We start from the raw sequence: 26,323 nt of genomic DNA, 5'->3' as shown, positions 1-26,323 counted from the left end.
GCTGGAAAACCAGAGGACCGAGTCCTTTAGTGGTCGTATTCATTGAATATTTCTATTCATAAATGACTAGATTTAGTAACAACAAAATACGAATTGATTGATTTTCGACACATCTGAATGTAGATTGAGTGAAGCCTTTGTACTTGTTTCATATAGACACTTAACTAGTTTATTAAATAGATATCTTAGTCTAGCTCATCTATATAATTATAGAAACTTTTCTCCGATATAGTTTAACTCTTACAATTCTATTAATATCACTTTGAAAGAACAAAAACAAGATGTTACGTGACGGTTGTTACCCACTAGTGGCTCACGTGCACTAGCCCTGTATATAAAGACCTTCTTACTTAGAATCTTCTTAGTTCTTTAGTTTTAGATTCTAAGTGATTGAATTGACTCCGTTTACGACTTTTCCGTCACACAAGACAAAAAATAAAAAATCATTATTATATTAATTTTCACTGTCTCTTTATTATTTATTTTAAAAAAAAAGATTAAAAAAAAAGAATAAACATTAATAAAAAATAAAAGTGAAAATATCAATAATTATTGCATTTCCTTATATATATAAAGATTGAAGTTATAAAATCTAATATAAATCTCTTTTTTTTAAAAAAAAAAAATTCATTTTTTGTAAAAACTTCATTAAAGTTGTAACGATACTATACTGGAGGCAGCGGCTGCCTAAGGTTTCGTCTGGTTGGTAGTTGTGGGTTAAGGCTTTATCACTGGTCTTCACTTGGAAGTGAAATCGTTACTAGATCAAGTAGAATGTAGGTAAACTAATTGATAACTAAGTTGAGCACAAAGCTCCTTAACTACGAGACTAAATGAATGTTTATATACCCTATATCATCTTTTGAGGACCTTTGGGACCCTAAGGTCCAAAAGGTCCTCGAGGTCACGTGAATTAATGAATCGTGACAAAAGTATAAAAACTAATACTTTAATTTTTTTTAATAAGATTAATATTGTATATTTAAATTTATATATATCTTTTAAAGAAAACTATATATATAGAATAATTTCAATCCTCTCACTGTTCAGACTTGAAAAGATATTCTTATAAATGATTATATATATTTAATACCAACACCAACACCAGCACCAGCACCTACACCAATCTATCAAAATAACATATACCCACTCTCCCACTCTCTCTACAATCTACACTCTACACTCTACATTAGGAGAAGTAAAACATCATTTAAAGTACATATCATTAAAGAAGTTATATAGAAAGATAAATCCCTCTTCAATCTATCCAAGAAGAAGAGATAGATATAAAGAATATAAGAGATAATTAGAAAGAGTATATAAGATTATATATATACTCTCCAAAAAGCAACTTCAAGCATCTCAAGTCTTGAACTCGTTATCTTGCACATTCTATACATCAACAATATTCATGATATTTATAATAATACCTCATCCATTCATTCATTCACTCACTCATTTATCCATCCAAACAAACAAACACTCCCTGGAAAATACATACTAACAACATCTTTGAATTTGAAAAAGATACAGATACACTCGAATACCACCAAAAACAACAAGCATAAAATAAGCCAGAAGATTACAAAGCGCTCAGATGATAATTTCTTACTTCCTATAAATAAGTTAAAAACTCATAAGGAACAAGTCACGAATTATAATAAAAAACTATATTATGCCAAAGTACATCGATATTGCGGCGATGAAAAATATTGCCACCTAAGCTATAAATTTGAAAAGACAACACATCATATTCATTTGGTATACCAGCACCCCTCATGTTCATGCCCGACACCGGTTCTTTTACCCCTCACCCTTCACCCCTCACTTACCGGTATGCTCAAATCAAGTCAGATCAGCTCAGATCAGCTCAGATCAGCTCAGATCAGCTCAGCTCAATCACCTAACCTCGGTGATCTACTTCATCGTCTCAATGCCTATCTTATCCTGCTTCAAGACAGTGCAGTGCAAGCTCCAGAGAGATAGATAGATACTATAGGTCGTAAGAAAGATGCTCACAATCACTATCTCCAACCCACCAACCAACGCACCAACATCCCCACCTTATCAATCTACCCCTCAACACGCCCCCAAGAAATTTCTTATCATCACGCTCCTTCCGCAAAAAACCCTAAAAGTATTCAAATACATAACGAACGCAGAAATGCGGGGTACTCTTTGTATATACTAGGTAAATATGCATTGCCATCTCAGAAGCGCATCAACCATTATCCATTTTAGTTGCACTTGCATTTACATTTACATATACATTTGCAGCATGCATACATACATACATGACTCTATTGATAAATGCAATCTATCCATCATCCACCTTGAAAATCAACTACCGTAATCCCATCAATCCCAATTCACACTTACGAATCTACGATTCATGAACGCGTTACCGAAATCCGCCGATATGTATGCAGATATACATACGGAGTACGAGTACATACGCATGTATGCCTCAATCATGGCGCCAGCGCCAAATCTGCAATGCACTGCAATGTACTGCACTGCACCGCATTGCAGCGTACTGTAATGCATATCATGACATCGTGCACTTGCACTTAACACTTATTACACTTGTATGAATGTGTGATTGATTGAACAATTCATAAAGTAAATAAAAACATTCATTCATTCATTCATTCATTCATTTATTGACCCGGTTGGTCACGATAAGAAAAATCAAATTGATGGACGGGATTTACGGAATCATCAGCCTAGCTTCCTTCCAGAAGATCCAAACAAACGTTGACAACTTGACACAAATGTCTCCAAAGCTAAGGAATAATCTCATCACCATCCATGATAATGATATCAATACCCTAATGATATAATGATCATCAGAAAATAAGCCAGATCGCTTTTGACCCTTTCCACTATCTTACGTATCTTCCACTCAAGCCTTTAAGTAAGTCAATCATCAATCAATCAATCAAAGATTTAAATCTTTTTTTTTTTTTTCATTAGCAAAAAAAAAAAAAAGAAAAAAGATTCAATTCTCAGGGTCCATTCAGCGTTGTTCCCCCAACGCAAATTATTTCATCTCCACTACCCCTCGGGTTTCCGCAGCGACGAAACCATACGATCGGTCGGATAATCAGTCATCAGACAGCAGGAGAGAGAAAACAGGAAATAAAAAGGGGGATTATCAGGGTTGGCGACGAGCATCATGAAACTTTTTATTCCGCTCTTCAACCAAGGTACGTACGTACCGAGTAGGTACCAAACCAAAAGCATTGAAGTTCAAAACCCTAAAAAAACGTTCAAGTGAAGGATTTTATGAATGGATAAAAAAGTGTAGCGAGATGAAATGAATGGAACCTTTGAAATATTTATATCGCCGGTTTCCCTAGAGACTGTGTTGGTGTTTGTTGGGATGGATGTGGAACTGGAAAATTTTCCAATATATTGATTGCATTGGTTCTTGGGTGCTGTGTAGTGTGTACTCTGTACTTCAAATAATAGATAGCGTGCGTTGGATACCTAGGGATGGAGAATGCCCTAGCTTTTCGATAAGCTGTTAAGCTGGCTCCATGCAGAAAGAACCAAACCCAAAATGTAAAGCCAATCCCTCTCAGATAGATAACATTCATCCGTTAGAGAATGATTATAAGTTACAATTATCCGAAAGATGTACAAGTTTCATCATTTTATCCAAGTAGATCAAACAGATCATGTAGAATGACTTGAAATAAACATGAAACCGCAATGATAGATATAGTAAATATAATAGACAGCTTATAATAAGTCATGAAGCAAACCAGGCCCGAAAAAATATACATCATATATTGAGAACTTACGCAACGAAAAACCCCCTCATGAACCATTCATCACGAGCCATTTGTCACCACTTCGGCCATACCCACCTATATAACAAAGATCTTCTCGTTAACCCCAGACTCTCATGGGTCTCAAGTTAACATCCTATGGATACATATTGCATAGTGCGTATATTCGGCAAGAATAGGAAACGGGAAAAAAAGAAGAGGAAGAAAAATCTTCTCTACCACAGCAACGGTGTTGAAAGGTCCACTTGCACCGACTGACCAGTGACCGAGCCTAAGAAACTTCTTTTTAATTTTTTCCGAAGTGGAGTTTAGTGAGTGGAATCAGTGGATTCTTAGCAGACTTATTGGATAAGAAAAGAATAGGATAACCGTTTGTTTCATAACTCGGGGTCCATCCAAAATATATATTTATGTACATACAGTACGTAGGTTGGAAGGGTAAGTATTGTAAGACATTTTTTACCCACATATTGCTGTTTTTCCTGTCTTTCGATGCTGCTTTAAATAACTCGATTGATCAAAGCCCCTGCAAATGGGGAAAGCACGGTCATTTTTTGGCGTTTTACAATACTTTCGCCAGCAACCTCCGTAGTATTCTATCCGAAAAACCCCCACAATCAACCGATACCGGGATACCCCGTACCGAAAATAAGTCAATAAAACGATGATTCGATTTATGAAAACGGGTATAGCTAGTACCGCATCCACATGTATATTCTCTTTTCTCTTCTAGATCATTATCTGAGCGTTCTCAAGCGGGGCAGACTAGAGCTGCCGCATGGTACGGGAAGACCTTAACTTACCACAGACGGAAGTTTGAAGGGTCCAAACATATACGTACATATATATACATACATACCCGTTCGTATACTCTCATGTATACGTAGAAAACGAAAGCACGCACATGCACTTATTTGCAGAAAGAAAAACGAGTACCGGTAGTGGGATGTACACCGCACTCCATACTCCGTAGCTACGCTACAAAAGACCCCTGCCAAGCATCCTTCCGGCGCGGACACTCACTAGTAATAAATAGTGACTCTGCTGTGCGTATAGGACAGTACTTGTCTACAGACTGCATGATTGACTATGCATAATAGATAGATAGATACCTAGATATACTTCACACAAATGCGAGAAACATTTCTTCCGATGTAAAAATACCAAGCTGTAGCTAGCTAATTGAACTGGCGGGTACACTACACCAGTATAAACACAAATAATCGATTTCGATTTCGATTTCGATTCAACATATCAAATCATATCGCCTATAAAGAATGATACAAGTCAAATTCCAAAGCATGCATGCACGTACAGTACTAGACCACAGCTATTTGCTGGGTGGAATTGTTATACCAAAAATCAGTTACTTCAATAAACTAATAAAATTTTATTTAATCATAAAATATTATTCAAAATTGATGTATTGAATATTTCAATCTAAATTAATAATTAAAATTTTGAATGTTATTTTTATTATTTTTTAAATTATATAATCAGAATAAAAAATTGAAAGAATAAATTTGATTTGATTTTTATAAAGAAATGTTACGTCGGACAGTAACATAGGTCACGTTCTTGATCACATGATCAAGAAACCGACAAATCGAGATCGGCTTTGCGGTGATCGATTTGTCGGGCTCATAGCCATCGGTTTTTTTAAGGAGGCACGAAGGTCTATATAATCAAGATGGATTTCCTTTGTATAGAGCTTCGTGCTCAAGATCAATCATTTAGTATACTCTACTATTAGTTACGAATTGCATTATTGTCATTACTTTAAGTCCCTGCTTGACGCCTAGTTACAAACGACCTCGAGAGCCAAGAGCACTTCCACGTGATCTAGACGGCAAACCTCGTAACATATATATACCTAGTATACTCTGTAGAATAAAAAAAAGAAAAAAAGAAAGAATTTTAGATTTATATAAAAAAGAAATAACAAAAAAAAAAAAGATAAATAAAAGTTTTTGATCATTTCTCTTTCTATTATTCTATTTTTATTTTCATTTTCCGCTATACTATTTGAAGCGGGCGGAATGTGAGCGGATAAGCTTATTTATTACTCATAAGATGTGAGGATTCGTTTCGTAGTCCGCTAAACAACAGATAGACACCTTGTCTTGTCTTGTCTTGTCTTGTCTGTCTGAAGGAAGCTTGCTTGCTCTCTTACACTTATACCACCACACCAACATATATAGCCTAGTGAACATCAAACATCAAACATCAACATAGTGAATGATTGCGATAGATAGATTAATCCATTCCATAATCCCAATACCCGAAAAAGGTACTTACCTAATCATGAAACCGGCCGGGCAAGTAAGTAAGTCGTCTGTGCACGCAAAGCATCTATCTGCCCATATGCATATTATCATTATCATATTATGAAAGCAAGCATCAGAACCCAGCAAACCAAACCGCTCTGCTCTATTCCCACCTTCCAAGCTGAGAAGTTCATCCATCCCACCATTCCCAGCCATCTTTTTAATCATTTCGCGTTACACTTGAGTTTCTGCTCTCAGCCTCTCCTCTCAGGATTGGACAATTTGGATAAGGATTAAAATCCCGGTAGAAGCAACGCGGGGTCAAGCTGGGAGGGAGATGATTCAGATTCTGAAGAAGCTGCTCACTTAGGTTTAAACCCACCAGCCAGAAACAGGTCAATAATCCTAAGCTTAAGCTCGGAGTATATTTAAAATATATATTATATGCGGGCCTCCGAAACTAAAGACGGCTGAGCAGAAATTTGATTATGATAGTTCATTGGTTCTTTTATTAATATGTCCACTTCGCTGCATTGCATATACATAACATTGCATATGAGTTTTGTGATCGTGATCATGATCGCTACCATAGGAACGAAATTAGAAACATAGCAACCGCTTTGTTTATTGATAAGGATAGAAACATGGTAATGCGTCCGGGTTCTATTTACGTGCTTATGAAGGAGGTTGAAAAGAGAAGATCTTCAAGATCTTAATGAGATTCATATCGATATCTTTAAACAATCCAAAAGTTCAAATTCCGATCTTGGGATCAAGAATTTAACGCGGGGTAAAAAGTCCAAAAGAGGGAAAAGAAACAAAAAAAGACCGAGCTTCATATCTCCCAGGATCTGCGAGAGTTGCACGTATCATAAAGCTCGTGACGTCGTTTCATTTTGGCGAGAGTGGGTTCCCGTTTATTTATTTCCTTGATAGCTGACACGTCTTCCAAGGAACATTTTCTTCCTTCTATTTTGCCGAATATATACAATGCGATTGTCGAAGTTGTATACACAATTGATAGGTGCGTGAAATAAATGAGCTCATGTGAAGAAGACGGCAACTTGCATAGCTGCCATATCATTGTACTTCAACCATCCCGCCCCTTTGCCGTATCCGCCACAAGAAAAGATCTAATCTCATGCCTTGTACCGTGCAACCGCCGCGAGCCAAACCCCGGCTGATATGTCAGATCATAATGAGAAATATCGTCTGTAGATGCGTAAGGATATCTTTCGTTCTTTCACTTGACATTTCCTATCTTGATGATCTTCTTCGAGAATCCAGATTGACTATTGTCCATAATTCGAGGCTGATGGTTGGATTACGACGCGATAAGATAACCAACACATTCATTGTCTTCTCAATCTCTTTTTATTCTGGGATACCCTCACACATATAAAAGCATAATAACTGCTTCTAGAAAACCGATACGAATGATCTGCTCTACTTGCATTTGCCAATGACATCAATTGCTTGCCCAAGCATCGAAATCTGCAGTGAGAATCGAAGAAGGAAGATGTAGCAGGTAATCCTAAAATGGAGCAAGGTTCCTACTCCCGGAGCACTTTGAATAAAACGAATCTTGCTTCCTTGAAAATCTGGCCCGCATCCAAGGTTCACATTCAGTTTTCTCTACCCTGTAAAGGGAGATGAGTATAGACAAGGGCCATCGTTGTTACGCAGCGAGGCTTGGAGCCTTGGAGAATGGTAATAGATACAAACAAAACGAGCAAACTTGACAAGACTATCAAAACGTTAAACTAGCCAGACCCAGACTTTGTTTCAAATTGAGAGAATTCTGACTTCTGGTGAGATTTTGATGAGTGATGATGAAGCGGAGTGTTAGAGACTTTGACCGTGAATGGTGGATATATCTGATCTTCCGCTGGTACTTCGAAAAGAAGATGACTGAGGAACCTCAATACCTTCCAAGATATTTTCCCCTTGGTTTCCCGGTTGATATTCATGGACGGTGGTCGTAGCCCGGTTGCGCTATGAAATTGCCTAGAAAGTTGAGGTCCTCTTTTTTCCGCAGAAAAGGAGATGGTTTTGAAGTAAAAGGATCTCGATGTATTCAAACCGTGGTGGGTTCATTTGTGATGGTACTTTCCACCATTAAGAAGCTAGAAGGGATCATTAATTTATTCGTTTACTTACGGGGCTTCCCTACCCATTGATAATCACTCAAATTTCCAGGCTGAGCTGAAATTCGTCTGCTGAGACTTTAGTTTATCTGCGGGAGTGAGTTTCAGCGTCGGTCGGCCAGGCTACCAATTTCATGAAATAATAATCAGCCAAGCCTCCCGTGGATAGCCTCGGGCGAAACAGGCTGATTTGGCAAGGCTACGGACATGGTGATACGAGCTATTGCTTTATTAATCGTGTTGGAATTTGTACCTATAATTCGTTAGCACGGCATATATGATAAGTTTTTTTGTCAAATCAACCATTTGGTCAACGGTTGACCTGGACACCCACACCGCTGGTCAAACTCTCTTCATGTTTCTGCTTGAGATCCTACCATGTAATAAATATTCAATATATCATCGGATGGTAAACCTCCTCAACTCTCCCATCGCCGACAGCAATGGATGACGAAAATAATTGATATTGATAAAAGTTACCCCGGGCGGTTACACTAGAGACCATATGGAGAAGCAATTTTCATGATTCCGCCTTGGGGAGTCCGTGAGTGAAAGAAAGGACCAGGTGAAGGATAAATTGCTGCGTTGTCAGTTATCATAGGTCGACCTTTTATGCGACCTCAATTTGAAGTATGTATAGTGTATACTCCATAAAAGTAGATCTTGTTCTGAAATGAAAAGAATATCGTAATCTTACAATTTGCAATTTGTGCCTATGATATGAAAAGAATAGGCGCTCTCGGGCATTTGGTCTTTGTTTTTATTGAGGATGCCGATCGGTATTGTGCTGTACTCCGTACGGGATATGGGGCAATGAAGCCGTTATGGAAACAGAAACGACGCATTATTAATTAATTATTGAATGGAATCTTTCTGTTTCTAGATACAGAGGAGATGTGACAGTTTTTCGGGGATATCGGGATATCGGAACAGAAGATAAGAAGAATCTCGATGACATTGAGCTGAAAAGCCTACGCGCAATAAAAGCTTGGAAGATTCTTCGTAGATTGTAAGTAAGAATGAGAGACGCGTTGTGTAAATATTTACTTTCACGCTCTCTCGCGCTCACACATTGTGTTATGTATGAATGAACGAATGAAGTTGTGTTGAATCATTTTTGAGTGGGATCTGACGACCAAGTAAGACGGGAAGATATTCACATTGACCAATATCAGCAAAGAAAGCTAGAATGGTGTGATGCAATGAAAGGAAGCTACGATGCATGAAACTTAAGACGTAAAAGCTTAAATTTCATAACCTTGTGAATGCCCTGTGCATATTTTGCATCTAGGATTTACTCGATCAAGTAAGAAATGAATGGGTGATTCTTTTTAATATCAATAAATCAAGAACTGGGTTTCATCAAGACAATAACTTTGATCTGATAAAGAATCATTCAATGCTCTATACGTCAAACAACATAGGATAGAATAGACTAAGGAGCCAAAAGTAAACGTAAACCAGGTTGAAAATTCCTTCTATTCATCATGATGGGTTCGTCATTTCGCAGCTCAACCACCCCGTCTATCAATATCACAATGCCATATTCATAATTGAGGATAATGAAGGTCACCATCCCGGAAAAAAATAAGAGCCAAACAAATGAACGGGTGAGCGATATCAACCAATCATAAGAACAAGAATGGCCTCAGAACCCATATGCTTTTTTTTTCAGGTCCCTTCCGTCCGTGAGTTATACTTTGAGACATTATACTCCAGGAACAATAAGGGAAAATTCTGATAGAAGATCAAATTGATAGATATCATATCTCGCTTCCTCATCCTCCTCTCATGGTAAACCCTTCATTGCTCTATTAAGCCGCTACGCTATACTCGTTATACTCACTTGTAGACTATAACATTCATCGTCTTCTCAATTAACTTCTCATCAAACATCTCGATACATCCACAACGACATCATTCCATTTCAATGTTACATATCTGATTCATAACTCTGGTCGTACAAATTGACCCATATGTAATACCCGGGCTGTATATCACTCCAGGTCACCTGCAGAGTGTAAACCATGTTCATCCATCTCTCACTCAGCAACCATTTGTTTGATGAACCAATCCATCGCCTTCTTAATGCTTGACCCCTCCGTTCCTTCGCCGCAAAACCGCAATCAGCCCATTCATCCATCACTAGCCCCATTATCCTCTTTTTTCCATATTCGCTTTTTTTCTTCTGCGAACTAGGTAAGGATTCTTAGAACCGATGGATTCATGGATCCCCATACAAAGCAAGGTACCGAGCAACTTGAGCGGAGACTAGTCGGCAAGGCTAGAAGCTGTTGAGATGAGTAGCCATGTTTTAGTTGGTTGCTGTCCTTTTCTCTTTTTTGGCCCTGTTCACAAGCAAATCCCCGCGACTAGGGAAACAAAGGATGCTCAGCTTGGCATTGACCATTGTGGTACCATTACGACTTTTTCAACTCCACGGTCGGCGGGCCATTTTCATGGGTGATTAGAAATAGTGGATGCGAAGAAAACGACATCAATTCTATCATTTTATTCGCGAAGGGAGTGGTTTGACTTGACTATTTTTCAACCCACCAAAGCTACCCTGGACCTTTTCTCACCCACTTATATACTTCACTACAACCCACGCTTCATGCGAGAGATATGGTTAGGATTAGCAGAGTGAAGTACCTAGCAACGCAACTCAACTGAATAAAAGAGACAATATAGGTTAAGTGTGCTGTAATTATCATTTGATTATACTCGCTACGGAGTAGACGGCAAAATAGAGTGAGAGGGACGAGATAGCAAGCACAGTAGAAATTGTAACCTTATGGTAACCCCCTCTTCTCGTCTAGCTACCTAGGAAACGAATATTCATTAAAAAAAAAGAAGAGAATCATCTCCCTGACAACACCAGAGCGACAGGACCATTCAGGGAATATGATAATAATGAGAAAATGAACTCCACTGGCGACACCAATTGATATCAATTGACACCAATTGACACATTAAATCCCGAATTTCTTGTTTGCTTGGATAGAGCCTTAGTTAAATCGAAATCTTTTATCTTCGAGCAAATCCGCCCTTCTTAAAACTTCTTTTTAACCATCCACGACTACTAACCAACTCTTTAGCTTTCGACCGTCGGTGCCTTCTCCTCCATCTGGTCCCCTTCCTTTAGGCTTGTCTTCTTCGACTGGACGCCACCAAGGTCCCCTTGCAATAATCTCGTTGTTGTATTAACCATATCGGAGAGACAAAAGAAAGGTCAATTCCTCCCGCATCACCTTTTTTCCCTCTTTATGTTGTGAGATATATCTACGATCAGGGCCGACCATCTTTCGACCTACTATTCGACCTTTTTTCCCCGAAGAATCGATCTCGACCTTTATCTCGACCGATGCTCGTGGAATAACCCAGGTTAAGCCACCAAATCCACCCATTGACCGAGAGACATACCAAAAGGCAATACAATCCTTTCCACAGGTTTCGATGCACCAAGCATTCCAATAATTCTCTCCGGACAACCTTTCTCAATCTCTACAGCTTCTCTTCAATCAAAAGAATTCTGCCGTGATTCACAGTTTGTATAGCAACGACATTTGGGCATCTCTTCCCCATTTGATTGTTTGCCGTCAATCTGGATCTTGAAGACTCTCAATTCATACTACTGTTTGTTATCACGTCAACGGAGCTTTCCTGCAGTGGATTTCCCTTGAACAATTCAATTGCAAGTATTATTTTGAGCAGCGAATTCACTTCTAATCTCTCACACCATCAATCATGGAATCTTCACCCATAGCTGCAATGCAGCCTTCTTCTTGTATGCCAGCTTGGGCTCGAAATGCTTTGTATACTTCGCACCCGCACGCACATATGTCGAGCGTCACTGCAAATTCTTTCGGTCCCGGTGCTTTCGACTTTCGGGATCTGAGCATGAAGCATTCTAAATCAGACTACTTCATGGTAAAACCCGTTCGTGGTTCTTCACCTACAGCAAGTTTGGCGGCAGATCTATCACAGAATTTTCACATTGATATGAGGTACGTTCAATTCCACCGTCTTCTTTATCCTTAACTTCTGCTAACCTCTAATGTTTACAGCCCTCAATTACCCACTCCTCGTCGATCTCTATTCACGTCGAATCTTTTTGGAACATTGGATGGCAGGGGTAAGAACTGGTTTACCGGAAGACAATACTGGAGATATTAATAAAATACAGATTGTGTTACTACTCCTCCATTACCTTCCTCTTCACCAGGCCCATTGAATGAAAGAATGGATATTTCCCCTCTTCCCCATAAGCAACCATATTTCTCTGCGCAAATTGAGATACCATCACCTACACCAGCAGGTACAACTACGGAAGATACAACTATGGGGTCATCTCCAATTCGTCCTAGTTTATTGGACGCCTCGAAACCTTTTGGTGCCGAGTAAGTGTAAATTACACATTCCAAAGAATGCCGTACTAATATTAGCTACAGAAGACGGAAAAATTTATTATTACGACCAACCTTTTCACGCACCAAAGGTCATTCATCCAGCTCTCTGCCTCGACAAAACTCTGATAGTCAATCGCCTGCCTTCCGCTTCGGTGCCGGAAGCAGCAAATTGTCTACCTCCACATCAATGTCTTTGGGCGAATGTTTTATGGAATCACCACCACGAGAACGTCGTTCACAATCTGCGAATAGTCCTACCATGGCACCACCACCTCGACTAAGCAAACCGTTCTCAAGTGTGTCAAGCAGAGTCGTGAATGGATCACCGATTGGTAGTCACTCACGCAGAACTTCTAATCCGTTAGTTCGGCCTAGGAAACAATTTCGACGATCACTTAGCATGTTTGAAAGCCCACAAGATATCGTCAAGGAGAAGGAAAGTATGTCAAGCAACTTGCATACCGTTATGGATATTGATGAGATACACCAACCAATTTTACCACATTTCTTCCAGGAAGGTCAACCTGACAGCATTCCCAGGATTGCCAAGGAGACCTTATTGGAAATTCTTGATGGGAAATACGATGATGAATATGATCAACGAATGATTGTTGATTGCAGATTCGAGTATGAGTTTGAGGGTGGACATATTGATGGTGCTGTCAACTATAATGACAAAGAATTATTGACCAGTCAATTGTTTGAAACAAATATCCCTGGCAAAACCCTTCTAATCTTTCATTGCGAATATTCCGCACATCGAGCACCCATTATGGCTCGTCACGTACGACAACAGGATCGTACAACTAACGTCGAACAATACCCTAAGCTTTCCTACCCTGAAGTGTATATCCTCGATGGTGGTTATAGTGCTTTCTTCACAGAACATCAAGGCCGTTGCTTTCCTCAGAATTACGTTGAGATGGATGCTAAGGAACATGCTTACACCTGTGAGAGGGAAATGGGAAGACTTCGACAAAACAGAACTAAGCTCAGCAGAGCACACACTTATGCTATTGGCCAACACGGACAAATTGATGACAGCCCCACTGCCCCTAGTCGATCAAAATCAAGCGGCAGTATGTTAACGACAGAAATGACGAGCTCCCCTATGATGAGCTCTCCCATATTTTACGATCGAGGCCCACGAAGACAAGTCTCATACTAGATAATATCTTTTGCATCTCATTTGGCGTTTAGCATGGCATTGCATTCCTCGGAGTTTTTGGCTTTTTTTACATTTGTTCGATTTTAACAAATATTCGGAACAGCTTCCAACTATCAGTACAACAGGTCATCTAAATACCCTGACCTGTGTTTTTTCTACAATCACTCACCGATTTTCTAACTTCTCGGTCGAGTCTTCTTTTAGTCCGTCTTCATCTGCGAAAGGTTTAACGGAAAGTTTTTCTATATCACATTTGCTCTGGCGTATCGGCTTGCATTTAAGAGTCTGTGTGTCTTGCTTGTCACACGTCTTTCATTCTCTAGGTTTAACCTAAACAATGCATCGGCATACATTTTGAGTTATCAGCGAGTCCTTTTTAAATATCCACCATCGAGTCGATTCAGCGAAAAACAAACCTTTCTTGGATCAAGGATCCTGGACCACCACAACACACACTCTCTTTTGACAAGAAGAGCTCTTGTGCTCACAACACTTTACACGAAAACTTTTTTTTATTAAAATGAGGACGACCTATACATGGGCGAAACACGATTACGCTATCATATTTCCTTTTGCAAAGTATCAATCTTCTAGTCTTGTCATCGACTGAAGAAACATTGTCTCAATACTCTCGACATCAACTCCAAATTTTCTACCTCATGAGTCTTTCCAATCGTACATACATCAGTCACATATGCACGCTCACTTGTTATTCCTCCTTTTTCTGGATTCGAAACATTCGATTTGCCTTTAGTTCCTTCAATTATTCCCACCAAACGGATATTCACGAAAACCCCCTTTAATAATTCCACTTCCATTAACGAATCGTTTACCTCTGGACCTTGAGTTTTACTCTTCCCTAATAATGCGTTTGTCACTTACATGTATATTTGCAAAATTGGGCTTATTCGCTTTTTCTCTTTGCTTTTAAAGATGGATTGTCAAGAGATGGTGATTGAGATTAGGAATTGTTACAATATGGGATGTGGAATACATGGATGAATTGAAGACGAAGAGGATTATATTTCTTCATAATAGGGTAGTTGGAATGGAAGATGGTATAGTAGCTAGGCTTCCGCTACTTTTGTTGGGTTTAGAGAAACTTGCCCTTATTTGTTTGATTGTATGAGTTGTGGAGTACTAGGAAAAGGGAGAAGGAAAATGGTGATGGTGATGGTGATATATGGATGAAGAGACGTATATTGCAACCCTAAACGGGTATATGGGCATAAGTTTTATCGTATGTGGATAGGACTACTACTTCTTGCTTACTGCTTTACTTATTCCCCACGAGTGTTTGGTTCTTGAGAGTGGCTCTTGATGTCTACACTGAGTCGAGAAATAATAGTTGAGATATAAAATGAAAAAACAAATTAAAATTTATCCTTTTAATATCCTGATTGTGTGTATTTATTTGTGTGTATGTAAATGTCTCGTCATCGTGTGGCAGGTAATGGGAATTTCAGATCAAGAGGGACGGGATCAAAGTAGGACTTTTGATTATATATCAATCATAAATTGTAAGGTAATATCTGTCTGCAGTGAGAGAGATGTTTATAAATATAGTAAATTACTACTAGAATTATCGAAAATATAGTTCGTGACAAAGGATTTGAGAATATAGGAAAGATGAAGAGAAGAGAAATATGAGATTCTGAGATTTAATTATAAATTTTTTTATCTTACTAAGATTAAATAATAATCTCGGGTATAGAGGCGTGACAATAATCTTGAATAGATTTCATATTTTCTAATGATTTTTTTAAATAGAAAGAGAGAGGAGCTGAGTATATATATATATATATCTCCTTTAATTATCAAAAATATTTATTCTAGTTATTTTTATAAGATTTTGCTTCTGTAAGATTAGTTACTTAAAATTCAAGCAAGCGATAGAAAGAAGTAAAGGAGGAAAATCCATGAAATATTGATATTATTAAACTATGAGACTAAGATGCAGCGTGACGCGGAGGAGACGGTTTTTGTAAGGGAGGGTGTTTATGGGAATATTTCCTATTCCGTTGTGTTTAGCTGATGGAGTAGATGGATATGGATAGATGGATGAATATATGAAAAGATGAGGGAACTTTATCATTCAATTAATATCCTATACCCTACAAAATCTTTCTTACATCTCGTTGTCCATTTGCAAAGTCGGAAGAGAAACCCATACATAGTCTGCAGAACCAAGTGTCACGATTCATTAATTCACGTGACCTCGAGGACCTTTTGGACCTTAGGGTCCCAAAGGTCCTCAAAAGATGATATAGGGTATATAAACATTCATTTAGTCTCGTAGTTAAGGAGCTTTGTGCTCAACTTAGTTATCAATTAGTTTACCTACATTCTACTTGATCTAGTAACGACTTCACTTCCAAGTGAAGACTAGTGATAAAGCCTTAACCCACAACTACCAACCAGACGAAACCTTAGGCAGCCGCTGCCTCCAGTATAGTATCGTTACACCAAGGTAATTCCTCCTCCAAACTCTCCCCCAAGAAACACTCCATAAATCACCGCTCAAAACCCATCTTCATGCGTGCTGCTTCGATATCGTCGGGATATAAATCCTTCGGCCCTCTTCGCCGCAATATCTGCTTGGCGCATACTTCTCGGGACGAGCTCTCTCAATTTCCGTTTTCCTTCTTTCGATGTCTCTTCATTATTCAAGGTATATAATCCAGTTTCATCTCGCTGATAGGACCGAGTTTGAGGAGAAGCGTCAACTTGTGTCGAAGGCTCATATCTCGACTTGGTCGAGGATTTCCGTTCCTGGAGGCCAACTGCGGATTTTTCAGAATCAGGGAATACGCGACCAGAAATCGAGATCGGGTTTCGAAGACTTGGATGATCTATCCTACTGGGTTCTTGTTCTTGTTTTTGATGATATTGTTGCGCCTGATCAGACCCAATTCTGTATAGCTTGTCCATTACAAGGATCAGGTGAAGAACGTAAGGAAACTGAAAATTCGGAGTAACCGTCTTCGAAGCAGGTATCTTCGGAGCATGAGTCTTCTGGCAATTGATTAGTGTGTGTTGAGGAGGAGTGATGGTGTCCAAGGTTTCGTCTGTGTTCGATGAGGTTGGGATAAATTCTTGGCTGAGGAACGTATGGAGCTGGGGAATTAGTGAGAGGAGTGATGGTAGAGTGTGTAGGGTTTCTATGCGGAATTGTGGTGGTGTATTTTGATGAGGGATAAGATCTAGGGTTTGAAGAACTTGATTCTGAAAGGGTGTATTTAGGGAAAGCATTATCGGTGGAGGCGGAGGCGGAGGATGGTATATTTTTGAGTGGGTATGTGCTGGAGGATGGCTAACTTGTTGAGGAATAGGAAAGGCTTCCATTGCTCTGCTGAGAATTATTGAGAGGGGTAGTGGTAAAGCTTGTGGAGTTTCCAGGCTGAACCACGGCGGTGTATTTTGATGAATGAGTTGTTCCTGAAAAAACGTATCTAGCTGAAGCATCGCCGGTAGAGGCTGAGGTAGAAGATGTGGCATTAATGAGCGGGTGTGCGCTTGAGGATGGCTGGCTTGTTGAGGAATAGCAAAGGTTCCGATTGCTCCGGCTGTGGTGAGAATTATACATGATTATATTCTGTTGTTAGGAAATGTAGACACCCTGTGAGAATTTAAAAAATATTTAAGTAAAATTGTGGACAACTTGAGTATATAAAATGTTTCTGCTTTTAATTTTCTATTCCTCTCCTTGGAAGACTTGGAAGCTTAAATGCACAAGTTTCGCTCTCACATCTATAATTTTCACAGTCATGATGTTAGAAGAATGACACATGAAATCATGCTGTCCATATGTGAATGATTTCTCCAGGTCTAGCAACATGACTCTACTAACACTATATCCCATCTGAACCATCTTGTTGTCTTTGTGCCTAGCATTTGCTTCTTCGTGAGGGAATGATGAGAGACTTCTGATACTAATGAAAGGGTACAAACGAGGGAAATGAAACACTCACTTAGGAACATATATAACAGAAAACGATACTCATAGAGAATGCATTTATTACCAGCACAGAAGTAACAACGAACGTCCACGAATGCCTACTGTCCTTCTGATTCCTGTACGATGAAAAGGTTGGGAGAAAGTAACTGCTGACTCCCAAAGTAATGAGTCAAAAAGCCAAGAAAGGAAGACTCCGCTCCCGTAAAAAAAGAATATTCATCCTAACAATCACAACACGAATGGTTTATAAACATATCCGAGAACTGTCAGTCTATCCTTCTGCGTACACAGGCCCCAGTTTCTTCCTCCTCATTTGACAATCATCCCAAATCCAAAGCCTCCATTGTACACCACAAACTCCTTCGCTGAAATTGATATGATCGGGGCCTCGTACGCATCCGCCAATGACGAAAATCGGGTTCTCCTTTGAAATACTGAACTTTGCTACCCTTTGACTAAATTATTACTCAGGTCATCAAAAGAGGCTAGTCGATCACTTCGAGGGATGGAGATGCCAGACTCGACCGAACTCATCGAACCCTAAGACCTCGTATTATCAGATCCGGTAGGCTCCGTGAGATTATAGCCTTTGAACTCATCAGTAATAAGAGGACGGTTCGCTTCAGCTGTGGAGGTGTCGACAGTATTATCAGATCCATTAGGCTCCGTGAAAGTATAGCCTTCAAACCCATTAGTAATAAGAGGTCGGTTCGCTTCTGCATCAGAGACATCTGCAGCTCCTGAAAGTGTAGAGTTCATATCCGATGACAGGTGGTTCTCATTGTGCCAAACACGTTGAGCCTCTTCATAAGAAGGAGGTGAATTTGGCTGTTCGGAACCACCAGAAATTTGACGAGAATAAGCCGAGCTAGGTGAGTGCTGAGGATTTACAGAAGGAACGCTGCGAGTCTTGGAGGACTGTTGCCTAGAACTGCGTTGAGCCTCCTCATATGAAGGGGGTGAACCTGCCTGGTCAGAGGCACCAGGAACTTGATGAGAATAAGCCAAGTTGGGTGAGTACTGAGGGGTCATAGAAGGGACGCCGCGAGCTTTGGAGGGTTGTTGCGTAGAGTTGGTGTTGTCGTTTGTGGTCATATCTGCAGTATGAGGAAGCCGAAAAGCCTGCTTGCGTGAGGAGAGACAAGAACATTTTGATGAGCTTAAGTGAATGTATAATCAGATAACTGTTTTCTCTTCTTCCATTTCTCCTTCTACATCTGGAGAAATATCGAAGCTTAAATATTTTGTGCTTATTTTGGTAGGTCATAACAATTTGCGACATATGAATTTTCAGGTATAACAAACCATTCACTTAGAAAAGAGCCTCCCATGAGCTCGGCCTTTTAAATTGAGGATGCATCTGAACCAGAATTCCATAAGTGGATACTCCTTGTGCTTTTGATGCTTCTACCCCGAATCTTGGCATTTAAATCACCTACCAAACGAGCTAGGATTCCTAATCTTCAAAGTGTTGCTCTGAAGAAGACGGATCTTTCCAGTACTCCGTAAGTTCGTCAATCCGTCTTCCTATTTTGCGGAGTATGATAATTAAAAAGTATGTGGGATGCTTTTATCCATTGGCCCTCATGGCCGCTTCCCGCCCGCCAAAGTTATTTTGTCGTAATTCGAAAATATCAGTGTTCGATGCAATAAAACAGCTCATATTCATCCTCAAGCGTGATGACTCTCGGTAGTTGTAAATTCCCACTGATCGTCTCCATTGCATGTATCATCATCTAATGTAGCTTGGTGGAACAAGCAATAGATGAGTCGCCATACGGGAAGAGCTTTGAATAGGTAGGTCGGCTCCTCCATAGGACATCACGTTTGGTAGCAATGTTGTTCTCCGTCCCGACGGAAGTGGGCCAAAACTGTGTGGTGTGCTTCGTTCAGGATGGATCTTTCAAACTAGTTCCATTTCTCCCTTCTCAACATGCTCCCTGACATCCGACCATCTCGCAATTACGACCTCCCCTCTGCCAACATCTTTCACATCGTCCCCATCTCTTCCTCTTCCCAAAACGGATATGCTACCGCCATCACCAGTAAATTCTTCATAACTTCCCGTACCTCTTGCAAATACAGCAGTATCTTCATCTGGTCCACTGATCATAGAAATGCCTCCTGCCTGATCGTTCAAGTTCTGTAGTGTAGCAGGAAAGCTCCCCAGGAAACTCGACAAGTAATGGCTGTGTAGTAATTGTTGATGTCTTGTGGCATATGCGATTTCAGTTTCCGATAGCCTTGATCGAAGTCCTTCATTGCTCAGGTAGTGTAACGTATGCGCATCGATCTGTAATATACAAGTGAGCAAATGCGCCGCCGACTTGTGGCCTTTGGGCAAACCTTTGCGATTCTGGCTCTGACTAATCCTCTGATGAGGTACTTCCACCTCTCTAGTTCCGTCTGTATACAAATAAGGCCAAAATTTGTCTTTGGATCCATATCTCCGGTCAATTCTTCTACCTTCTCGATTTGCTTTTTGATTCGTTCTGTAACTCGTTCGACAAGATTATTGGGAGGCCATCTATAACCTCAGCAAATGTCAGTCGTATTGTAATTAAGAAAATTATGAGACCCTCGAGGCCGTAGAAATTGTTGAAAGATAGGATAAAACCAACGGTAGAATTTCTGGAGCACCGCGCTCATTAATCCAAGCTCTTGTTAACGCCTGCAAGTCTACTTCAGGTGTGTTTGAATTTTTTGGTCGCAATGCGTCCTCAGAGGGATCATTGAGAAATTGGTCGATATCCATTATTGGCTCACATATAGATTCAAGAGATGGGATAAAGGGAGCACTCTTGGGACTTGTAGGGGGGCAATTCCAAATTGCCCTTCTGATGATTACTTCATGCGCCAAATCGCGGGGCTGGCGCGTCTAAACGCGTTTCAATTTATGGGTCCAGTTTCCGAAGCCAGTGAAAGTCAGAAATCATTCGTTGCACCAAAAATTGTGTTAGCTCCATAATTTATGATTCCCTCGCTTACGAGAGCCGAAGCCAAAAAAAAAAAAAAAAGAATTGATCAAGACAAAAATATCTATTCCTACATAGAGTCGATAGAGAAAAAAAATGCAAAAAAATTGGTAGCTTCTCTTTGATTGAGCGTGTCATCCTTAGTGCAGGGGCCATGCTAATCTTCTCTGTATCGTTTCAAATTGACCACTATGAATTTGTTAGTTTGGATGTTGATTGCAAAGTTCTCGGTAAATACTTACAATGCCCGAAGGCGAAGAGAAATGCTACATTCTAGATTATATACTACAGTCCGGTTCTAAATACAAGGCCAACATTTTTTCCCACTCGAGCAAATATCCTCATCGAAATCGTTTCTGCCACCGCACCTCCGTCTTGACAATATTACACCGAATATACCACGCATTTGGTCATCGCATATGGTTTCTGATCCGATGGCAATCGCTACCACATCCAAATTGATTCTTTATAAATTATTCCTTTGAGCGCTGGAGGCTAGGCATCCATCTTCTGGCACACATAAGCAAAACCCAACCGCATTGCATATTCCGCTGCGATTCTTTAAGCTTTTCCTTCGAAGTCTATCTTTGAATGGACATGTCGTCGTCGAGTCTTCGCACACCGTATTGGTGGTTGGTCGTAATGGTTGCGTTTCTATCACATCAATACCGGCATTCAAATGACTTAGCTTACATACAAAAATTGGCAAACTGTTATCCGCACACTTCTTTCGTCATGAAATCTGCGATAGCATGTAGGGTAAGGCGTATTGGTAGGTGTTTCTGCTCTTGTGGGCGGACCTTTTTCCTTTACCGTGATAGAGGCTGTGTCATTGCTTGGTCGGGTTGAATAGAAGTACCTACGCTCCAATCAATCGCCAAACGGTCAGTGGCATTCAAGCTTCTCGATACGCTCAATACCTCAATATATTGACGGCTTGCGCATAACAAAAGTTACTTGCTTTGCTTCCGTCTAGAATAATTTGTGGGCTGTTTGGATGTGGGGTAGTAACCCCGCATTCGTTAGGGCAAGACGTCGGGTACATGTAACCGCATATCTACCACCTATTTTCGAAATATATGGTCGTTTGTCTCATTGCCTTGCTTTATTTAAGTAACCTTTGAGTACAATCTCAATCATAGATAAAGCCTCATCATTGGTTAACCATTTGCTTTAAGTCTACCAGTCGAAAGCCTTGGTGGACCATGGAGCAAGGAAAAAAGTATGTACTTGTGCTATACGTATGCAATGTACGTTCTTGGAGTACTCAAGGATGCTCTGGGGAGAAACTGCTAAGAAAGTTTCCATTCATTGCAAGTCTTAAGCTCATGTAAAACTTCATCACCAACTTTCGAGCGTGATGGCATGATGCATTATTCTGGAAAGTGCTAAGATATTCTATTCTTGACCAGACCTAAGTCTTGCGTTTCATGAACCATTCAGTATTTACAAGATCGAGTCAGGAAGTGTGGTATTTCTTTGGGAGAGATATCCTTCATTTATATTTTGATTCAGCAGTATTATTATCATATTATCCAGATAGAATCGGGACATTGACCGCTGATGAATCATTTCGAAATGGTACGCTAAAGCGTTACAAATACGTTGTTGGATGAATGTCGAAAATTTCATTGCTTAATGGGAGGAAGCGATAGTCAAGGCTGAGAGTCATCGGCCACGTTTTTGTTCATTCTGAGTTGAGGAATAAGTGATTGATTGCTCAAACAGAATAATAGATGCCCTATGATGATTTTCTTTTTGTATGAGTAATATATTCACTCCATCTAATTATTTCAAGTGTATTATTCATCTAATTTAGGCTTCTCCGAGTCATTATTCAAGCTCGAGATCTGTGCTTTTAAGCTTCGAGCTCCCCCCAAATGCAAAAGCAGAAGCAGAAAGCAGAAAAGTTTTTCACATACGCATACATCCTCGAGCCCAGCAAACTTCATTTATTGGTATTTCTGGAGCCTTTGAAGGTATATGTCCTTTCTACAACCTAGATAACACGGCTATTTGTTCTAGGCCATTTTTGGGAAAGGAAAAACTTAAGATGTCGGGGCCTACAGATGCCTACTCTTCATATGATGTGATACCGGCTTGTCCAATGAGTTACGACCAGAATGACTTTATGTCTCCCGATGAACTGCCTCTGCCCCATTCTCAAGGATATAACCCGACAGAGAGCACAGACCAGGGTACACATGGCTAAGATACATCTACAATCGGCAGCACCAACTTCATGCAGCAGTGCCCTGTTATTAGCAACGCCTTTCCCGAGGGTTCTCAATCCCCCATTAAGCCACGGTTGTAATCAACTATCCACTTTCCCTATTACGGCATTTCAGAATCTCTCAGGGGATTCTCAGAACTTGTCCACTTCAGCTTCTTCTCAAGCCGTTAATTACAACCAGTCAACTTCAAACCACACAACTTCAAGCCAGACATCCTCAAGCCAGACAACCTCGAACCAGACAACCTCGAAACAGACAACCTCGAACCAGACAACCTCGAACCACACGACCTCGAACCACGCGACTTCGAACCAGACTACCTCGGGTTCTTCGCTCCAAGCAAATAATGAACAAGCAAACCATCAACAAGCAAATCACCAAGAATTAATCCCTCAGCAAATGGGCGTCGGTTATAGACCTTTTGTGTCATTCGGCGAAGTCAACCGGCCTAGTACTACTGAGAATTCTACATCCAGTTGCCAGGCAAACATCTTTAATAATAGTCATCATAATCTAGCGCCGTGGAAGCCAGAGATAAACTACAGGCCGGGCACAGAGGGACAAGTCACCCCCTACTCCAGCTTTCCTTTAAACAACTCTTGTTCAGCGCCCTCAAACATTCAGCACAATACCACCAATCCTCCTCTCAACAACTCTTTGCCAGCCATTGGCAATACCCAACACAATACCCCTAATCCTCCTCTCAACAATTCTTGGTCAGCCGTTGGCAACATTCAACACAATGCCCCCAATCCTCAGATTAACAATTCCTGGCCAACAGTTGGCACTACCCAATACAATACTCCCAATTTTCCTATTAAAAACTCTTGGTCAACGCCCTCAAATATCCAGTACAATACCTCCGAACTTCCCTTCGACAACCATTGCCTCTCAAACACCCAATACAATACGTCCGGCTTTTCTTTTAACAACCCTACGCCGACCCTTTCAAACACTGGACACAATACCTTCGATCTTCCTGTTCATAACCCTGCGCCAATGCTTTCAAACACTCAATACAATACCTCGGATTTCCCCTCTAACAATCCTTGGGCAAGTTCTAACAATACCACACAAGCTCCATTACAGGCGCAATGGAACTCTAATGATTCTGCGTGGTATTATCAATAGCGTATTATTTATGATTTATGATACATAATGAGAAGGAGAGACTGGAAAGGTAGTTGAGGGGTGATGGATCGAAAGACAGTTTTCGGTTCTATTATGCGCCGTTGATATTGATGTTTGATGTTTTTTCTTTGGATTGGGAATTTTCCTCTTATCTTCCTTTTTCTTTCCTTGGTTGGAGTACTCAGAAGCTGGTGTTTGTGACTAAGTGTCATGGGAGTCATTCCTTTATCTTTATTTTTCGTTTGTTGGTTGAGCAGTCAGATGCTGGTGTTTGGACTGAGACTTATTAGGAGTGTTTACAAGTACTTTCTACTACAGAGAATCTTGGTAGGAGAGGATTTGTCAACGCGCAGATTTCTTTTGTGAGAATTTCAATAGTGTTTTATAACAAATAATAATCTTACCAACTGCCATATTCCACTTGCATATAAACCTTTTTTTGTTGCTTAATTATAGCGGTTCGAAAGCATACAAACTTCCATGTTTGTCTTCCGCAATGAGACTTGGTAGCGCCATCTCAATGTGAATGAGAACATGGTATTATGATTTGATTCCATATCAGTGTTTCTCATAGTCTTTATATTACTCACACTACGAAAGGATTTTCGGTGCCCTAAATCAGTAGTTCAGAGTACAAATGCCCTGAGAACAATTTTCATCTCATCATTGAGAATCTATGCCAAGCTTTCGACAATAAAGTCTTGTCTGAGACGAGAACAATCGATCCAATCGCATATATAATGGTCCAGTGCTTTTCCCCGCCCCGCAATATCTGTCCATTTATACAATAAGTTAGCACTGCACCTACCTTTATTCTCCACACACCTAGCCTCCCTCGCTGTTTAAAATACATTTCCCCTATGTACGCCATGGCCTTAACGATACGCATCATATTTCGTCCGCGTGCGTGCACTTCCCACATCTAGCTATACTCTATAGCACCACTTTGGAAAAAAGAAGCAAAAATCCATCCACGTTAGTAGTTAAAGCTCTCAAAGCGGCATTTCAAGAAATAGATTGATGAATATAGTTGCTCAGTCTAAGCATCACGGGGAAGATTTAAAGAGGCAGGGCTTCGACAGATCTGCCTCAATAGCTCAGTTAGGACTCGGGAGAAGTAATATCTATGTAAGCCTATAAACCCGTGACGTATTAATATAAGATCTTACAAATATACTACTCCAAGAAAAGAAGTCTGTTATTATCTTAGAGTCAATGGGGTCTACAGATGAAATAGCCTAGATGTAGATCAAAGACAGATTAGCTTTTACACGAAACGTGTAGCGGAATCGAGCATTTTCACTAGGAGTATTTCTTTTGGGTGCTGTTCGTTTAGATAGTGTATTATTGAGTTCTGATTATCTAGACTATTTTGAGCTTTTGTTGTTGTCCCTTGGAAGCATCGTCTGATTTGATTATAGAGTGCTTTAATTTCAGGGAGGTGGGTTTCTTTGATGTTAGAGTTATGATTGGAATAGATGGATGGTTAGGAATGAGAATGAGAATGAGAATATAGCCTTATTATAAATCATATTATTAAAATTATTACTTTTTATCTCGTACTCTTCAGTGTCCCTGCTCCTTTATTTCTTCCTTCCTCATCTCTCCTCTCTCTCATCTCTTCCCTTTGCTATCTCCTCTCTCCCTCCCCCCCCCCTACAAATACACCACCAATTCCCAGACCCAAACCCCCGCCTAAATCTAAGAGCTTATCATGTAAGATCTGGTGATCCCATATTTTAATTTTGATTTTATATTGAAACGCTAATCGTATACGTTGGTATTGTCATAGCCTTGTCACCAAATACCATTCCATACCAATCAAGTAAGATCTTATAAAACATTCAGTCTTTCCTACCCTCTCCTCTCTTGACACGATCAATAGAATAAAAAAACATAGTATAGAGGGTTATTAGGCTTTATCAGCCTTGTAATTGCCTATTGTACGAGCGCTGCAGAGTATTACAGGTGATTTCAGTTAGGTTACAGGTCTTCAAACCTATATATTTGAGATTAAGGTTAGGTTCAAACGGTTTGGCTAGCTCATTGAGTATCATCATCTATAATCATCTATCTATCGGTCGTTCAAAAGTTATACATCATACACGTAAAAGTTACAAACACCCTTTTTACCCCAACTCCCCATTCCCATCTAAACAACTCCCAACCCCCAACTCCCAAGCTATCTAACCCACAACCGCCTTCATCCCCATCCCCATCTCTATACACCACAACAT

The 26,323-nt window shown here is 40.0% G+C and overlaps 7 protein-coding genes across 7 annotated transcripts in view; 4 read left to right on the top strand and 3 right to left on the bottom strand.

Moving 5' to 3' along the window:
• Positions 1 to 8,931: 8,931 nt before the first annotated feature.
• SS1G_09898 (predicted protein) lies at positions 8,932 to 9,521 on the top strand (the record flags this gene model as incomplete). The annotated part of the gene is made up of 3 exons (XM_001589215.1): positions 8,932 to 8,990; positions 9,095 to 9,220; positions 9,503 to 9,521. The coding sequence occupies 3 exons, from the start codon at positions 8,932 to 8,934 to the stop codon at positions 9,519 to 9,521; spliced, it is 204 nt and encodes a 67-aa protein (XP_001589265.1).
• Positions 9,522 to 12,051: 2,530 nt separating this feature from the next.
• On the top strand, positions 12,052 to 14,018 carry SS1G_09897 (hypothetical protein; the record flags this gene model as incomplete). Its single annotated transcript, XM_001589214.1, has 5 exons — positions 12,052 to 12,218; positions 12,279 to 12,346; positions 12,398 to 12,611; positions 12,663 to 13,699; positions 13,993 to 14,018. The coding sequence occupies 5 exons, from the start codon at positions 12,052 to 12,054 to the stop codon at positions 14,016 to 14,018; spliced, it is 1,512 nt and encodes a 503-aa protein (XP_001589264.1).
• A 2,421-nt stretch (positions 14,019 to 16,439) lies between these two features.
• SS1G_09896 (predicted protein) lies at positions 16,440 to 17,333 on the top strand (the record flags this gene model as incomplete). Its single annotated transcript, XM_001589213.1, has 4 exons — positions 16,440 to 16,740; positions 17,032 to 17,067; positions 17,121 to 17,165; positions 17,245 to 17,333. 4 exons carry the CDS (start codon positions 16,440 to 16,442, stop codon positions 17,331 to 17,333), a joined length of 471 nt encoding a protein of 156 aa, XP_001589263.1.
• A 953-nt stretch (positions 17,334 to 18,286) lies between these two features.
• SS1G_09895 (predicted protein) lies at positions 18,287 to 18,841 on the bottom strand (the record flags this gene model as incomplete). Its single annotated transcript, XM_001589212.1, has 1 exon — positions 18,287 to 18,841. One exon carries the CDS (start codon positions 18,839 to 18,841, stop codon positions 18,287 to 18,289), a length of 555 nt encoding a protein of 184 aa, XP_001589262.1.
• Positions 18,842 to 19,649: 808 nt separating this feature from the next.
• Positions 19,650 to 20,501, bottom strand: SS1G_09894 (hypothetical protein; the record flags this gene model as incomplete). The annotated part of the gene is made up of 3 exons (XM_001589211.1): positions 19,650 to 20,039; positions 20,093 to 20,273; positions 20,368 to 20,501. The coding sequence occupies 3 exons, from the start codon at positions 20,499 to 20,501 to the stop codon at positions 19,650 to 19,652; spliced, it is 705 nt and encodes a 234-aa protein (XP_001589261.1).
• Positions 20,502 to 22,925: 2,424 nt separating this feature from the next.
• On the top strand, positions 22,926 to 24,086 carry SS1G_09893 (predicted protein; the record flags this gene model as incomplete). The annotated part of the gene is made up of 1 exon (XM_001589210.1): positions 22,926 to 24,086. One exon carries the CDS (start codon positions 22,926 to 22,928, stop codon positions 24,084 to 24,086), a length of 1,161 nt encoding a protein of 386 aa, XP_001589260.1.
• Positions 24,087 to 25,716: 1,630 nt separating this feature from the next.
• SS1G_09892 (hypothetical protein) overlaps positions 25,717 to 26,323 on the bottom strand; it is a gene marked incomplete at both ends in the record, with an annotated part of 2,400 nt that continues 1,793 nt past the window's right edge. Inside the window, 2 exons of the mRNA XM_001589209.1 lie at positions 25,717 to 25,781; positions 26,053 to 26,085. Coding sequence (XP_001589259.1) covers positions 25,717 to 25,781; positions 26,053 to 26,085 — 98 coding nt within the window. The remainder of the gene's footprint in view (positions 25,782 to 26,052; positions 26,086 to 26,323) is intronic.

The sequence above is a fragment of the Sclerotinia sclerotiorum genome, genomic scaffold, assembly GCF_000146945.2.
Source record: "Sclerotinia sclerotiorum 1980 UF-70 scaffold_14 genomic scaffold, whole genome shotgun sequence".
In the NCBI taxonomy this organism is placed as follows: domain Eukaryota; kingdom Fungi; phylum Ascomycota; class Leotiomycetes; order Helotiales; family Sclerotiniaceae; genus Sclerotinia; species Sclerotinia sclerotiorum.
The sequence above is the reverse complement of the archived record's forward strand: the minus strand, read 5'-3'. Positions and strand labels throughout refer to the sequence as shown.